At 46.7% G+C, this 18,428-nt stretch overlaps 1 protein-coding gene across 1 annotated transcript; it reads left to right on the top strand.

The window, feature by feature from the left end:
* Window positions 1-8,413: 8,413 nt before the first annotated feature.
* LOC142559295 (uncharacterized) lies at window positions 8,414-18,315 on the top strand. Its single transcript, XM_075670911.1, has 5 exons — window positions 8,414-8,714; window positions 11,202-11,548; window positions 13,696-14,085; window positions 17,050-17,445; window positions 18,253-18,315. The coding sequence occupies exons 1-5, from the start codon at window positions 8,435-8,437 to the stop codon at window positions 18,313-18,315; spliced, it is 1,476 nt and encodes a 491-aa protein (XP_075527026.1). The 5' UTR covers window positions 8,414-8,434.
* The last annotated feature ends 113 nt before the right edge of the window (window positions 18,316-18,428 follow it).

Genomic DNA, 18,428 nt, shown 5'->3' with positions numbered 1-18,428 from the left:
CATATACAACTTGTGAGGGCAATTGGGCGATAACTTGTTACTAATGTGGGGTCTTTGCCCTGTTTAAGAATCGGAACGACCAACGCTTCTTTCCATGCGGTAGGGAGGTATCCTGCAGCCCATATTGCGTTAAAAAGTGCTAGCAGAGTAATTTGAGTACCACTGGGAAGGTGTTTAATCATGTCGTACATGATCCTGTCCGGCCCAGGTGCGGAGCTCTGACATGCAGTCAGGGAGGCTCTTAACTCGGCGATGTTACAAGGCGCGTTGAAGGGTTCGTTATGTCTGCATTTGCGGTCGATAGCCTTGTGTTCTGCTACTTGTTTGTGTTTTAGGAACGCCTTGGAGTAATGTTTAGAACTGGAAACATATTGGAAGTGTTCGTCAAGGGCGTCAGCTTGGTCTTCCAAGCGGTTTGCTTCGCTGTTTACTAGGGGCAACGGATGAATTTCTTGCCCCTTAAGCCTTTTCAGCCCATCCCATACTTTAGATTCTTGAGTATATGAATTTATACCCGATAGAAACCTCTGCCAGCTTGCCCTCTTTGCCAGTCGTCGCGTCCTTCTTCCCTGCGATTTAACCTGTTTAAATTCTATTAGATTTTCTGCTGTAGGACTTTCGCGTAGTTTGCTCCAAGCTTTATTTTGTCGCTTCCTCGCCTCTCTACAATCGTCATTCCACCAAGGGACCCGTCTTTTGGATGAAGTGCCTCTTGTTTGACGAATGAACTTTTCAGCGGCGTCAATGATAAAAGCGGTGAAGTATGAAACAGCATGATCTATAGTAAAATTATCTATAAAATCCCGTGATATGTGGGTGGATTCTCTAAAACGTTCCCAGTCAGCAGAGGCCAGTTTCCAGCGAGGGAAGTGTGAATGCAAGTCATGTTTGTTTACGAAGTTAAGCGTTACTGGGAAGTGATCACTTCCGGATGGGTATTTAATTACATGCCATTCTAAGTCAGGAAAGATGGAAGCGGATCCGATCGCCAGGTCTATTGATGAGTACGAGTTATGATGAATATTATAATACGTTGCTTCATTCTTATTAAAGAGACACGCACTGGTGGTTAAAAGGAAATTTTCAATGAGTCGACCTCTCGCGTCGCATCGCGAGTCTCCCCAGATTGTGATATGAGCGTTAAAATCTCCCACGAGTATATAGGGCTCGGGCAGCTGGTCAATGAGCTTATAAAAGTCTATTTTTTCGAGACGCTGGTTCGGAGGTATATAAATGGAACACACTGTTACTATTTTATTAAAAAGAATGGCCTGAACAGACACTGCCTCAAGGTGCGTGTTAAGGGCGACGGGTCGGCAAGCTACCGCCCTGTCGGCTATTATTGCTACACCGCCGGAGGCATTAGCCTCCTCACGGTCTTTGCGAAAGATGGTGTAGTTTCGAAGAAAATTTCTATTGGTAGGTTTGAGGTGTGTCTCTTGAGCACACAGCAGCTTCGGATTATGTTTGTGTATTATTTCTCTAATGTCGTCGAGGTTATGTAGAAGTCCTCGTACATTCCACTGTAGTATTTGTGTTTCCATTTTGATAAATAAGTTTGGTGCTGTGTGTTTAAGAAACGGATTAGTTCACAGGCGCTTTGAAGGCGCCGTGACGGGAGTTTTATCTCTTTTGGAGCGATCGAGAGGGCCTCGCCGCTCCTTAGGCGCTGGTGGCGCCGTGTGGCTGGTGGTTGTGTCCATCGCCTCTTGCGAGGCGCTGGACGGGCGCTCTTCCGAGCGCTTTGTTTGGCATGAAGGCCTCGGCACGTTGGACGAGGCCTTCAGGGTCACCTGCCCAGAGGTAGATGGCCCCGTCTGCTGGGCTGGCGTAGCAGCACTAGCTGCATCCGCCGGGGGGGCGGATGGCGTCGCTGCCGCCTCACTGGGTGTGGGTCGGACAGCCGCCGGAGACCGTTGTGGCGCTGCCCCCTGACGCGCCACATCGGCAAATGTGTTTTTGGGCAGGTAAGATACCCGCCTGCGTGCCTCCTTGAAAGATATGTTTTCTTTGACTTTGATTGTCACAATTTCTTTCTCTTTTTTCCATGACGGGCACGACCGCGAGTATGCGGCGTGCCCGTCATGGTTTGCACAATGGAGAGTGTTCTCACAAGCTTCAGAAGTATGTTCGTGGGCACTGCACTTCGCACAGGTTTGACGGCCTCGGCAGCTTTGCGAACTGTGGCCGAACCTTTGGCACTTAAAGCATCTAAGAGGATTTGGCACATATGGCCTAACACGGAGCTTGATGTACCCGGCCTCTACAGACTCGGGCAGAATACTTGAGCCGAATGTGAGTATAAGGTGTTTGGTCTTGATTTCATTGCTGTCACGCCTGATCTTAATTCTTTTAACATTGATAACATTCTGGTCACTGAAGCCCTCCAAGAGTTCATCCTCAGTGAGCTCCAGCAAGTCATCGTCCGAGACAACACCGCGGCTGGTGTTCATCGTACGGTGCGGGGTTGCAATTACTTGGGTTTCCCCAAACGATACTAGTTTTGTCAATTTCTCATATTGTTTCTGATGGCGGAGTTCCAAGAGGAGATCACCGCTTGCCATCCTCGACGCCTTATAACCTGGACCAAAGACTTCAGTCAATGTCTTAGAAACAAGGAATGGTGAGATAGTTCGCACTGGTTTAGCTGGTTTTTCAGAGTGGATCACGTGAAAACGAGGGAAGGATTCTTTTTGCCGACCAAAAAATTGGAATACATCATCGGTGCGCCCTCTTTTCTGAGGGCGATCAGGAAGCGGAGGGAAAGAGGTTGCCATAAAGGGATTGAATTTTTGGCAATAACGCCAGCCACCCACCGGGGAGTCCTACAAGGGGACGCTACAGGGACTGTAAGAACAGGTCCTGCAAACGCCAGCTGTACGTTATCACTATAACCAAATATGAGATAACCTAGGTTGGTTATTCACACAAGATTAACCCTTGCTACCTGGAAAATTGGAAGTGAGAGGAAGATAGGAGAAGACAGGAAAGATGGAAAGTAAGAGAAAGACGAAGGTTGGAGGGAGAGCGAGAGACAGGAAAAGGCAACTACCGATTTCCCCCGGGTGGGTCAGTCCGGGGGTGCCGTCTACGTGAAGCAGAGGCCAAAGAGGTGTGTTGCCTCCGCCGGGGGGCCTTAAAGGTCCTAACACCCGGCATCGGCTCAACCTCCAGGATCCCCCTTTCCCCGGACACGGCTAAGCCGCGCACGGCTACACGCGGGAGGGTCCAACCCTCGTGTGCTCGGGTACGTGGTGTCGCAACACACCAAACGCCTGCTTACGCAGACGCCCCTGCGGGGGCCTAGAATCGAAAGGAATCTCAACTTTACGTTCGTAGCTTATCATCGGCCGTGACATTTGAGGGCCGCAACCAACCCTCGCACCAGCGACAGAATAGGGTAGGGGATCAAGATGCGATATTATCAAATGGGGCATAAAATGTGCAGAGATAGTAGTAAAACGCCAAATTTCTTTCTGAAAATATCCGCACCTAAATGTACGTGGATTTTATCGGAAATACTAATAGGCAGTTGCTTTATCCGGCCTTGCGTGAAAAACTCAATGCCCTTTCACGCTCAAGAAGGATGACCAGTGAAGCTGTGTATGCGGGCCCCTTAATGGCGAACTGCACCTGCGCAGTGGGTCGGCCCGGCATTGCACTATCTTCGGGGTCGGCCCACGTAGGGAAGTTTTGTGTCTACCCACGGACACGACTCCAGAGCACTAGCCCTTAACAGCTTCGCTGTGAAAATTTGCACTCGGCGATTTCTAAGTTAATCAGAAAATAGTTGTAATTTTTTTGCTTCTTTCTGCGCGACAAAGGTATCCAACGGCTCCTTTTTTACTGTCATTCTATATATTGTATAACAAAGAAGCTCTAGCATGCAGTCATATCTTTTACACTCACTGGAGCTCTCCTGCTACCAACGTTGCGCCTGAATCAGCAGTAGAATATTCCTGTCGAATCGTGTTTAATTGTCTCTCGCTAGGTTCATTTTCGTAACAGTTACAACTTTGTAATACAGCGGAAGTACTCGAAATATTACTGTTCGCCGACATCCCTTGGGCACATTTAGTATTCCAGAAAAGTATTGAGGTGGCCTATACAACAGGATACTTGTTACTGTTGCAAATGCACTGCAGATGTGTTTTATTCGGAGAGGTATACATATATATGTTCCATTTTAAGTTCGTGCCAGAAACTGTGGCGGAGTGTGAACTTCGTCATCGTTACTAGTGGCGCGCTGTTGTCAGATGTCGCATACTGAGATGCGCAGAGCTAAAGAGAATTGACTTCTCGCCAGTTTATTTATTTATTTATTTATTTATTTATTTATTTAAATTTAGTTTCTTCTTAGTAAAAATGTCAGTCTACTCCCCGTTGACAGTGGTTGCGCACCCATCGTAACATACTAGGAACCTATAATCTACTAAGAACTATTACTAGGAACCACTGAGCGGATTTCGTTGGAGCTATATTATCATTGTACTGCGGGCACTAATTACGTAAGAATACCTCGTCATGGTACGCTTCCTTAAGTGTGTATCACCCCTAGCTGAACAAAAGTGTGATCGAAAGCCAAACTCTTCTTCCTTGTCTATTTTCTGTAGCCTTAAACGCTTCCCCCACATTTTAATCTGCACATTCTTTTAATAAATTTACAGTAAGCGTCTTTATCGCAATAAGCGGTGTACATTAAAGAAAGCCGCTCGAGAAAGAACTTTCTTGAAGTTTGGAGCAACATTGCTTTCTTGATGTCGTTTCCGTCCATGTTATGCCGTGCACTGTACCACGCTAACTCTTGCAGCACAATGAGAAAGTCTGCAAGCTGCGTTCGCAAAGAGGACCTTAGGCTTCCGGGCCCGACAATGTAGCGGAAAGGGTGCCAATCTCTGGAGGGTCGAGCAGAGATCCCTTAATTGAAGTGGACTCAAACACAGATAGAAATTAAACACGACCAAGCACCGTTATTCCAAAGCTGCAAAACTTAGCGCGATGTCCTTCGTGCGCAGCTCTCCTTAAACGTGTGCACGAAGTGCTGCTGCTAGAAGTTGTAACACACACTGGTCTATAACTTGAGCTAGGGCGTTGTTTGAGAAATTCATTAAGTTTAGAAGTATGAAAAATTCTCCACTAATAATTTGCGCGTTCAAATTGAAACTATCACCGACCAACACAAAGGAAAATACCGGATATCATCTCGAAAAGGCAGCGGTAAGGACAAAGGTGTCAAACCGGGCTGCGCTGTGATTCAAGTGACTATATAGGAAGATTTCACTGGTCACACATTCAGTAAGAAACATAACTTCGGGTGGTATGCCGGAAAACTAAATAAAACTGTTGCTACTCCATTTCTGCCAAGAGCCCTTCAAGATTGGCCAAAAACGTTTGGTCGGGCCACACCTACTTGCGGCACCATAAAACCATAAATGCATCGTTATATATATATATATATATATATATATATATATATATATATATATATATATATATATATATATATATATATATATATATATATATATATATATATTACATGAGCGCCAAATGCAACTAGGAGGGAACGGGGATATTTAACACATGTAGGCTGACCGACCGAGAAAGTAGTGCCAGCAAGTGCACATACGTTCTGCGTAACAAAATCCTATAGAAAGCTTGAAAATGCAGGGTGCTTTATTAGCTGCGCCGATTTCTAAAATTTTCCTGAGGCAAATAGCACAATTTTAGCCCTCGTAATTAATTCCTCTATGAAGCGGCCGTCACTTCGAGAAATCCAAATGCCTAATTTGATAATTAACATACTTACATTACATGCTTTGTTAATTATTTACGTCACACTTTTCAGTCTAGGCATTGCAGTTAGTGAGTTTGCAAGACATATCCACCAGGAAGAAATTCTAAGGAGGGCACCCGTTTCGAGATATTCGCCGTCAAACTTGCGGCGAAAATACGCTATCGTTCACCTTACCTTTTTATGAAAACACTGATTTATGCATTCAAGCACAAAAGTAACTGGAACGCCAATGCATTTCGTCCGACAATACGATTACGATATTTCCCAACTGGTGTAGTCGTGAGAATTCGTTCCATGTGGAAATGCCTGGCGAACTTTCCAGCTAACAATTGGTGAATTGCATTATGTGCTCTAAGCTAGCTTAATTTAAAATAATTAGTGCAATTATGTTAATTATTCAATTAAACGTTTTGATTTCTCGTATAAGTAAAGGCGGGCTCAGTGAGTAACTCAGCTCAAGGTTTAGAATTCTACTGTCTCCCACAGCAATTTTCTTCTAAATTTTACAGGTTAAAAAGAACAGTTGGTATAATGCTGAAGCAAGGTTTGGGTACGGGCTAGTTGGTATTCCATGGTATCAATCGTCGCTTACAGCGCATACATATACGAGGGACAAAAAAGGACGACGACATAACAAGCACTTCGCCGTCCTTTTTTTGTCCCTCGTCTATGTATGCGCTGTAAGTGAGGATTGATACCATGGTATAATGCCGACTCACAGATATATATAAGGCACGTCGATAATGTAATGTAATAGCGAATGATATTCAGCGGATGTTCTCACTTGCTTCATTTCCTTTTATTTAGCCATTCGGTATGTGCCATTCGGTATGCGCCCATTGTTGGTCGATTCTTAAGATTTCGATTGTGCTACAGTGACACAATAGGTGTGGAATCCCTGAATATAGCTATATATGTGTTTTACTTCTTGGAGTAACATATATTCTTGCCATTCTTCCCTCGACATGTCTTGTACATTACCTTCGTCCTCGTGATATTGCTACCGTGATGTCACGCATAGTGCATCGACGGATTTAGAGTTCGCACTTCTGCATAGCTAGTGAATGGTGCGGTGAATAAACGTATCGGTGCGCGAGATTAAAACTGTGATATCTATGAGAGGTAAACATAAACATTGCACGAAATTCCGCGTTGCAGAGGATGAAAGTTTATACGAGTGTACGCGCCGCCATTAGTTGTCTACCATTTGTTAACCTGTTAACTAGTGCTTCGTTTCACCTAAACTTCAACATGTTAGTTGGATCAGCATACTTTATTTGCCAACGTGTACTTTTCGAAGAGAAGCAAGCGATTACCTGCACAAATAGACTGTAACTCCTTGGTCAAAGCGCAAAGAATAACTGTCCTAGTCGCCCGTCCTCGACTTTTCCCTTATGTGTCACAGAAGAGAGACGCCACACCTCTCATTCTTTTGCCCAAGTACCGCTGGAATATTCGATGTTCCCGCGTAGCGAGCCGACCTAGTTGTATTTACAAAAGCCAGTTAACCTTGTCGATGCTTCCCGGCGCGCATTCGGCGTGGACAACAAAATGGACGCACACATCAGTGAGCAAACGACTGAAACTTTCGTTTCCTGAGAGGAGGTATTATTACGCTTTCTTACCAGGAAAAAGGTAAAGAGCCAGAAGAGTCAAAGGCATACAAAATGCCCTCTGAAAAAAAAAAAAAAAGACCCCGCCACACATTTCACTCACTCCGCGATAGGAAATCGCACTCCCTTAGTGTGGCTATTCTGCGAATTTTTTTATCTCAGTTAACACAGTCGCGTGTGTGTATTCATTCTGTTGGTCCTGTCTAACGCGTTTCGAAACATCGATAATGCAGCGCCACCTATCCCAACACAGAACCTTGCGGAGAAATTAGACTTGACCAGTCGTTCGTGTTGGGCATGTGCCATAGAGTTTCTCATTACATGACCTAGAGGGAAATCTGGCGCTGCTGCGCTGTGGTATGCATGGGAATGCCGGTATATTGTGACTTCGGATTGGCATCGTTCTCGTAGAGACAAGACACCTTGAAGACGCGCTTGGCAAGTACCGTTCCGTCTGTCACAATGATTCATTTTCTACTAGAACAGCACGTGAAAAGCTGTTTTAGCTTTATTATTACGCGAAAACATGTTTTGTTTAACTATGAGAACTTGTTATTGTGTGTACGACTACATGTTACGTAAAAAGTACCAGCGGGCCGCTAAAGTTGGAGGACCGACGACAAGGCTCGCGCTCGCTTTGAAACAGTTGGTCGTCTGTTCTTGCTTTTCTTCGCTTGGTCATGCATTGTGGGTGAGTAAAGATGTAATATGCGTGAACGGAAACATTTTATGAAGATTTTACTTTGAGAACGCGTTATTTGCGTAGCCATATCCACGTTTTAGACGAAGCCTCTTACAACACCAGCCAACACGAGCCTCGTAGACACATATACCGTCATTCCCATGACGGCACGGTGCCCCCTTAAGAAACTCCCATGGACGGTGGCGCCAGATTACCCTCTAGGTGTTGTAGTGAGAAACTCTATGGCATGTGCCACATTTTTCGAAGACAATAAAGAAGAAGCATAAGAAGCAAAGTGCGTGCAGCGGCGAACTGATGGCCTCGAAAAAACCAAAACGCGATATGCCCTGCGAATCTTCTGACGCATCCGTCACCGAGCTTCGGAAGCAAAGTCGCTCGTCCACGCCATCTCATGCGACAAAACGCAGAAGGATGAAGAATCCGCGAGTCAAGCAAGCATCCGAGAATCAACTGCAGGAATCGGCGTCCCCGGGCAACACGGCGTCAACCGAAACGCTGAGAGGCAGCAGTGGACACAGCGCTGTTAAGGATCCCACCGAAGTCCTCCTCGACGTCCAAACGAAAGAGAACCCGGAAGACAAGGCGCTAGAGCGCAGCCAAGGTGAGGGCAGCAACTGTAGACTTTCGGACTTTCACATGCACTCAAATCGTCGCCGCGAAATGCCATTTTCAGTTTGCAACATGAGATTCGATTCCACGTTGCGTACGCGTTCTCTTGAGAAATGTTTTATTTTATTATTTTTTTGCAATGTCATGGCTCGCTTGTATCTGCTCTTTAACAGCCGTTAAAGCATTGAAAATGTGTTGAGTAGGTCGCCTAGCCTTCCAACCAGTGTTGTCTTTTTGGTGATTTTGTTGCTAAATTTAGCTACTTTCATGTCTGTCATAGCGAACTTTTTCAGCGACATGAATGAACAATCGGCGACATTTAGGCGACATCGAAGTTAGCAGGATTGCTTCAAAAGTGGGCTTCTAGCACGACTTTAAATATTCGAAAGATACCTGTAAATCGACGAAACTGTCTGCACGACGCTTAGGCTTTGCAACCATAATGAAACAGCGGTTGCCTTCACAGCCCTCGCATTGTACTCTTGCTTCACAGCACAGTGAACACCACTAACCATGGTGGTGACAAAATTTACGCTTATTTAGTATGTGCAAAACTGAATGAAATAGGGTCTAATAACTGCTGGGTCTACAGCTTCCCAAAATACTGTTTGATTGCTAGACATTCACAAGTGCGACCGTAAATTTTCTGCCACAACTGATTGCAACAGACTTTATGACCCCAATTACAACGCACAAGGTGATAAAGACAGTTCGATTGTATGAAAAGTTGGAGTGGCTAGGTTTGTTTCCCAAATCTGAACGCACCGCTTCCATTTCTCACGGCTCGGCTTCAATCCGAAGTCAATAAAGCGGAGCCTGTCTGTACTTAAACGCATAACTTCAGCTGTCATCTTCCGCTGTAACGTAGCTATATCAGTCATGTAAGAGCGCTCTACACCTGGCACGTAAATTCGCGTTTTATTCGTCGCCTGCTTTGACACTAGAAGTTGAAACATCTCGGTAGATGATATGCGCCAGGTTAGGTAATATTATTATGTTCCAAAACGCCTACGTTATCTACAATTATTTCGGCAGCTTTAACGACAAGTTACTGACAGTGTAGTAATGTTAGCGAAAATTTAGTGACATTTCTGTCTTACTTTAGTGGCATGCTTCAAAAGAAAAAGAAACGGAAAACGCAATAATGTTTCCGACTGCAAAGCCTAGAGGTCAGCAGGACAGGCGCGGCCCGACTAGAGGGAAAGTGTCCAAAGTGCAGCTTCCTGTGGGAAGGTCTAAATATATTTTTATGCCGCCTTTTATTACGGTACAGGTCACGTTTTACCGAAGCGCGATTGGTGCACGTAGAAGTAGGGTCATTCAGAAAGCTGGAAACTAACTAGGTGTTCAACAGGCAGATTTGACAGACGAATAAAATGGGTTTTAACAGTGCATGCCAGACGACGACACACAATAGAAGACAAGAGCGTTGGTTAGCCAAACAATATTTAGTGAACAAGCAATCTTCAGCTAATGTCTCGCGATCACTTGCTAACGACCCGACAGCTATTATTAGACTGAATTGCAACGATGGCGTTCACTTAATGCACAATAAGTGGTCCTCCTGTGTCTTTCGTCGCTTTTGCACTGTTTCTGAAATGCAAAATTAACCAATTTTCCAAAATATTCCGTTTGATTCAAAATAAGCGCTGGATTAGTAACAAAGGAAAACAAAGGCTACATGTATTTGTGTGTATTCGTGCAAGATCACATTTTAATGCCGCTTTTTTCTGTGTATTTTCATGATCTTTCTAAATGGATACATATGTAAACCTCACCCCTTATGTAATACACATCCAGTCAAGGGTCTTCAAGGAAAATAAAGAAGTGTGGTGCTCGACTTTTTCTGATGCTTCGCATGCCCTACTGAACTACTTTACGCACATCCGCTACCTCTACAGGGAATGTTACGTTCGCATTGTAGCATACTGTGCCAGAATTCTACGCAAGGTTTGTGATGATGTCGACTGAGTCATCTAGCACAGGCAGAGACGAACAGAAAAGTGGATAAACTTTACTGAAATTCTAACGCCTCTGAAGCGTACCATTCGTATATTGTACTGCGTTTTGACGACAAACGAGAGTGGTTAAATTGATTCTACTGCGACAAAACTATGTTTTGCACACTTTCCGCAGCTTTAGTCGCAGACTCCTGCAGGCACTTTGTGTAGCAACACCAGAACTCTTCTATTTTTGGTTCACAGAGCGTAGTGGCAGCAACATGGCGGGCTTTTCAAACTTCGCGGTTGCATATGTGCTGCCATGTTTACACACGAATGCGTATGTAATGCTTAACGATGCCACTCTCTTATATATATATATATATATATATATATATATATACAGAGTAGATAAGCTACACCGCAGTACCAGACATCTATGGGTCTGCAAACTTAATAAGGATTACAATGCGATATTCAAAGCAAATGCTGCAACCTGACAACATCACCCACTGAGCACCATTGCAAACAATACGCAGCTCCGCAAGACAGCAGCGAAGAAGTCGTTCGAGCTTGCAACCACCCCGACGTCCCGAAGACATCGACAATCTCTCAGTCATCGACCACTACACCGCGACAAAATCTGTCCAAGCAGTGTGCTCTGGGACAGTCTTCCACGATCGACCACGCCTCGCGCAATGCTCTCCATGGGAAAGCTGGTCCCGCTGTTCTCAGCACAGAGAGCTCGGTGGCAGAGCAGGGAGAAGCCGGGGCCGGTTCTGCAGGCAGCGCCAGCGATGTGCTGGTCGGGGAGCTAGGGAGACGCGAGCCGTGGGGAAGCGGACCAACGGAGCCTGACGAGCAACGTGGGCGCCATGCACAAACGGTAAGAATTGATAGCGCCAAGAAAGCAGTCTCGATCCACCTTCATTTGTTGCTTTTTTTGTTGTCTCCAAAGAAAAAAGAGCGCTCTTGTACAAATAATACTGTCACTTCGCCATCGTTCCTCCGAGAGAAAGAAATAATTATGGGGTTCAATGCCCCAAACAAACTTTAGCCGTGAGAGATGTAGTAGCGGCTGACCTACGAAATAACTCCGACCGCCTTGGCATCTTTATTGTGCACCTAAATGTTAGCACAGGATCGTTTTTACGTTCCGCACGAGTCAAAGAACGGCGTGGAATGGAGCCGGAAACCTCGAACTTCTAAGCAGAATTCCGTAACAACTGAGGCATCACAGTGGATTCGTGCGTGCAGAAAAATGCGCTGCCCAATGCAAAATGTTTCTGGAGTAGACGTTCTCGAGTAAAATGCCCAGCACTTCCAATTCAGCGCTTACCCGGTTCTTCAGTGGCATCACCGTGATGCAAGACAGCTAACTTTACCATTTCTAAGGTAATGCTCTCTGTAACTATCTCATTCGTGGGTATCGGGCGCAGGGAATAAACTCCGGAACTTAACACAAAATTCTAGGCATTTTTAGTCAACAGAGGGAATTGTACGGACTAAAACAGCTCTGATATGTCATCAGTTACAAAACTGAGTTGCAGCCAATATGTATCCGCGCTAGAATAACATCTTTATGAACCATTAAGAAGAGATTCCCGCAGTGCTTCGTTGCTCCTCGGATATATTTGTTTTTAGTCGTCTGATAAAGTTCTCCAAAGCAGATGTTCCGTAAATCTCCGTGGGTGAAATGTTAGGCGCGATCGCTTGAAAAACATGCCTTTCTATAGCAGCTTTTGTGCTGTCACTTGCTTCGCAGAATAAACAGGCTATGTCGAGTGCAGGTACATTTATAGCGCGATCGCGCCTTATATCATACCATGCGATGAACATTTTAGAACAAGCAGCTCCGAACCCTAGGGGAGCTTTTTGAAACGAACTGCACTACGCGGATACGGTCGGCTGGGCCACGCGTCGTTACCGGCGGTGAAGCATACCTACTCGCATAGCGCCTACTGCGAAATTGAAAGCACCAGGTGTCAGCCGAGTTCCTGGGCCATTAATAAGAGAACAAAGCTTGCTCTGTTGCTCCGGCCACCCCATTCTCTGCTTTGATCGTCGTAAAGACTACATCCTCTCAAAGAACTGAAGAACACCAGTTTTGCGAGAAAGCAACATACTGTGGCAGCTTTTCCTATGGGGGGGGGGGGGGTTGGGAGAGGGCAGAGGTGTAAAACCTACCAATGCCACGCAAAACCAATGTATAATCGAACGGAAGATTTCGCTTGCTTTGAGGGCCGTTAGCCGAGGCATGCACAGAGGCCGTTTTAAAGAGACACTTACCAAGTCTGATCGGCAATTTTGATTTTATTTTGGAAGGTGTAAAGCGCCATCTATAGAGCATCTTAGTTTAATAATTCCTCAAATAGGTTAATGATTAGACGAGATAGTATAAATTGAAATGTCGTGTCACCAATGCTTTCGGGTGGTCACCTTCACTACCAACATAAAGGTTCCGAGCATTTCTACAAGCCATCGCAAAGTACAAGGCTTTCCTAGCTGCGTTTTCTCTTACTGGCGTCGAAGGACCACGTCACGTTTACGGCGCAATCCTTGCATTCCTTTTTTTTTCATTTTATTTTCTTCCTTTCTTGCTACACGGCACAGTTCCATTGGTTGATGAGCGCGCTCTACCTTGAACGAGTAACCGAAATCACGCGCTATAATCGGCGACACTATACGCAGAGCGGACGACGAACAGGTGCGTAAGCGGTAGAGCTTTAACTTTTGGCAGCAAATGGAGCTGTCTACTGGTCAAGTGCTCTCGTGTAAAATGTTAACTGTCGACCCGCCGAGCAGTGGTTTGATACATTCGCATACAGGATCATCAGCATGTGGTCTACGCGCGTGTCTTGCCCGTTTTCAAAGAAGAGACCTGATCAGACTCCTCCTCTTCCCCCCCCTCCCCTACACAAACGAATTCGGTGTTGGCTGTAATGTTGCCCAACAATATACCTTACGCTCGTTCTCACTGGGTGCAACTGTAGTCTCTTAGATGGCCTCCATGCATACCCCGTTTTTTCGCAGTCTCCTGCCTCCTCTCAGTGCGAGCTAGGATTTCAGAAGCAAGGAACGCTCCACAAGCTCAAATCGCCGAGACGCTCGATTTCGCTGCCGTTAGCCGATTCACCCGATCGAATGCTGCGCAAGCTCATCGCGGCGAGGCAGTCGACGTCGACGCCTATGATGGAATCGTACGATCGACGAGGCGTTCGGTTCGAGCAGCCGCGCGAGGACGTCTCGGAGACCAGAAAGAAATCCCGGCGCAAATACAGCCTCTTCCCTTGGGCGTGTCTCCGTTCCCGGACCAGCGGTGGTTCGGTATTAACGTTAACGACCTCGACGCCGAACTCGCAGCTGCGGTCATCCCGGAGCGTTGCCTACGCGTGGAACATCCCCAGAAGCAGAGGGGCGAAGGTGAGTGTAGAAGACGGTATTTCTATGCACCCGAGCAAAAAAAACCCCAATTTCAGCGCTTGCAGTTTCACGCTCTCTGATAGAATCCTGATTGTCTGGTAAAATGTGTTTTAAATTCTGAACTTATTTCTTAATGTTACCAAAAATTCAAAGGGAGGCAGAGATTATAGCCATTGAGCCAATGACTGTCTTAAAGAGGTCTCCTACCACGCATATTCTGCCTTACAGAGCGAAGTGTGATGAGAAATTGTTCTACTGCGCATTTCGTAAGTAATGGAAGAAAATACCTTATTGTGTAACGAACAAGAACCGCCGGGCAGCACGGTGCAATGTACCATTGCGAATTATTCTGCATCGTGGAGAATGTCTCGACTACGCTCAAACAGTGGACAACTCAATCCTCTTCGACGCTCCCGCCTGGTAAACCAATTTACGACCTCCGTCGACTGCCGTCAACGTACATGGGATGCGCCACCGCCCTCTCGCACAACATCGACGCCGATTCGGGCGGCCTGCTCTAACAGCGTTCTTATAGCAACTAGCAGGTTCTGAACACTGTGTCATCGACTAACAAATGAGCGATATGCTTCAGCGTGGTGCAATCCAGCCGTCGCATAGCCCGTGGGCATCGCCGGTCGCACTCGTAAAGGATAAGGATGGCTCTGTTCGCTTGTGCGTTGATATCAGACACCATAAGGAAATTGCGCACAAATACGCGAAGACGCGAGTGGGCGGTGCTCTTGACTGTTCGCAAGGCGCCAAGTTCGCTTCCTTTTAAAGCGAAGCTTTCGTTTGCCACTTCTCCCCATTTTCCGGTCGCTGTTGCTGCTGTGACGGTCTTGCAACACCACCAGATGGCGCTTGCCTCCTGGTCTTGCTAAGGTCCTGACCGCGCGCGCTGCTGGGTTTCTTTCAACGCTACCAGATGGCGCTCGCCGACGCGCATCGCTACGCATCACGGCCGGCGCCGCCGCGGCTGCGTTTCCCAGTTTGTGCGCGTGGCACGTGCTGTGCTTGTTTTCCATGCGACAAAAATGCAGGTGCTGGGCCCTGGAGGTCGCGTGCTGGGCTGCTATTTATAGCGTAAACATTCCGACCGCACTGATAGCGCTTATAGCTGATGTCTCAACAGCGTGTTCGTCACGTATGCAGAAGGAGCACGTAAACACATGCTAGCAAAATTGCTCCAAAGCCCGCATTCATCGCCAAGGAAACCCAGGCCCAAAATAAACGTCGCCCGGGCTTGGTGCGTCTTCGCGACGTACTGAAAACGTGGTGAAGACCCTGAATGGATGTATACAATGTATGCATGCAATTATAATAATAATCGAATTGTTTGCAGCCCCCTAATTCAAATGAAGTTTAACACTTCTGTCACGGCGCGATGTGCCGAGTGTCCTCTCAGAGATTATAAACAACGACGCACAACAACGCGTCAAGCAAGCATGTTTCCCTGAGTTTCCTGTGGACTGCGCAGACAAACAGCAAAGTTTCACGCAGGGTAACGTTCACGATCAACTCACAACTATCGTATTGGACTGGAAGCAGAAGAAATGGCGCGAATCGCCGCCATCATCACCGCTAGTTATCCTCAATCAAAGCAAAGAGCATACAATACTTCGCTTACACCGATTCAAACAGTGCGTGGGATCGGTATATTTTGTTTAAGACTTAAGATGAGGATGTTGGCCGGTCCCCACAGCCGAGACTGACCTGCCGCCTGGTGAGAGACCATCTGTTAGGCGGTCTTTCACGGACTATTGCAAGGAGGCCATCGTGGCGCGTCACTTTATTCTGTGCGGCGAACGTCTGTACAGTCGCGACTGTCCGCCGAGCTACCGGCAATGGCTCTTGTAATAACGGGTCATCGGCGGCTGATTCATGCGCACCGTTCTAAACTGACACTCTGCGGGTCCTCGAAGAAATAAGAATTGAGAAGGGTATTTCCGGACCCCGCCTCGTATAGACACGAAGTCATACAATTCGATCAAAAAAGCTTCAAATTGAATGTCTTCCGTTTCGATTTCCGCAGCTCTCCATGTGTAAAAAGCGAGTTATTCACCAGGATCAACAAGTGCTACTTCGTACATGAAGGAATGGATAGCATACATGCGAGGCTATACCAAACTAGCGACACCTTTTACTCCATATTCCTGTGTATAAGGTCACTCTCGAATACTTGAGCAACTTGGTCACTATGTTTTAACTTGGCAGGAAGTAATTCTTAGTACAACTAAACGGTCACATTATGCCCCATTACTTTGAAGAGAATTCGACGTGCAAGTTTAAACTTAGCCGTTTATTTGTTAATAGTTGATCATTTTATAGGCGCATCGCTACTCGGCAGAATAGTGGAATCTCGTCATAACATAAAACAGGACGGTCTCTATATACGCCATAGTGACAAAGAGTGGTCGTGTTATGCTTACTGGCGCATAACAAAATAAACAACACGCTGCAAATATTTTGCGCACCAATGAGGGGGAACAAGCTAAAATGATATCTTAAGCAAGAACACGAGAGTGCTGTGCGTATAAAGATTACAATTTGAGCCATGCGGTCATGTTGAAACATTTGTCTATGCCGAAACGAACAGGAAACTTCAAGCTACAGACGCTGACGACTCTCCTTTGGTGTCATCTCGTGCCTGCGCCAACGAGGCACTGCGCCTACAGCGCCACTGCCGGCGATCCTCAGTCCTCCAACGTTGCCAGACGCGTTACCGAGGCGCGGTTTGCGCTGCGTCGCAATAGCCGCTTGCATGCGCCATGACGTCAACACATCGCCCCCCGCGAATCATTAGTACAGGGTCCGAGAAGCTTGAGGGCGACAACAGACCTTGCTAGGGCTTTCAATCTTTTGCCTCCTGGGCCGAAGCTATGCCAACTTACAATTAACAACAAAAAAAAACCCGACTCAGTTTCATCGAGGCGTTTGCTCAGCTTCTCTTAAACTGCGTCGCAGCCGTTCTGCAGGTCATGTACAGCCATGGTTGTCTGTAGCGCCACGCTGCTGTCAGTGGTGCTGATTGCCGGCCTGCTGATCGTCGGCTGGCGACTCAGAGCAGCGGCCATCTGCCGCACCAAACCCTGCCTCGAGTACGCGCGTCTGCTCGCCGACTCGGTGAACAAGTCGGTGAACCCCTGCGCGGGCTTCACGCGATTCGTGTGCTCCGGATGGAGGCGACGCAACCACCTGTCCGTTCACAACGAGTGGATGATGTCCGACATGAGCCGCTTGTCCCAACTCCTGCGCTCCGTGCGCGTGCCTCGCCAGCGTCAGGACGCGCTACAGAAGGCTGCAGCGTTCCTGCGCAGCTGCGAAGCTGTGCGAAATGGCGACGTGGACGAAATGCCGAAGGTAAAAAAAAAAATTGGCGGTTTTAACGTCCTGAAAGCTCGCTGTCGGGCTTGAGGGATAACGCACAGTGGGAACACTCCCGGTTAATTTCGACCAGCTGGGGTTTTTGCAGCTAAATCTCGATAGTTTTGTGGGTTTCTTCGTCATCTGAACGCTGCGGCCGCTGCGAGTAACTGAACGCGCATAACCTCGTGTCCAGCAGCATGCTGCCGTAGCAAATTGAACTGCCGTGGGGTCTCAAAGTCTTTGTCAGAAATACCTTATATTTGCTTGCTTGTCTGATAACATACACGCAAATTCTGAATACACTCTGCCAACTGGGCTAACGTGGCGCGTGGAAACCAGTGTCATTACAAGCAGTCTTCAATAAGATTATAGAGCTAATGCAGGTAACAAGCAAAAAGAAAAAATATATGAGCCCATTGTTGGGCCACAATGTTGGAACCTTGATAAGATGAACCAGACAAGGTGACTGTCGCCATGCCTATTCAAAGGCAATGCCTTTAGAGATAGAAATCAGCGGATTCGAGGCGTGATAGACTGACACCGAATATGAGCGGCAGCAGAATATAGGCGATCGTTGATGCATTTACGCTGCAACCGCTATAGTGGGGCTACCAATGCCAATGATCTAAACGCTGGTGGTGTTCATAAAACTCAGAACAAGAAGTTATGCTGTTAAGAGTCCCGAAATTGCACATTGGGTTATGACGGACGCCTTATGTTATGATATGTTATGTTACGGACGCCTTAGTTATGACCACTTTGGACTCTCTATCGTGCACTGAAAACGCAACTCAACAACAGATTTTGCCTTCCACACCTCTCGTAATGCGGCTGTCGCCGCCTCGAATCGCACCATCGACCTAGTGCTCACCAGAGCAGCCCCTTAGCCAGTGATCCACCGCGACGGGCTGCGCAAATACTAACACGGGTCCACTACTCATAGTGCTCTGATTGTGTACATTTATTGCTTCAATCTT

The sequence above is a fragment of the Dermacentor variabilis genome, chromosome 10 (assembly GCF_050947875.1).
Source record: "Dermacentor variabilis isolate Ectoservices chromosome 10, ASM5094787v1, whole genome shotgun sequence".
NCBI lineage: Eukaryota > Metazoa > Arthropoda > Arachnida > Ixodida > Ixodidae > Dermacentor > Dermacentor variabilis.
Note: the sequence above shows the minus strand (reverse complement) of the source record. Positions and strands in the feature narration are given on the sequence as shown.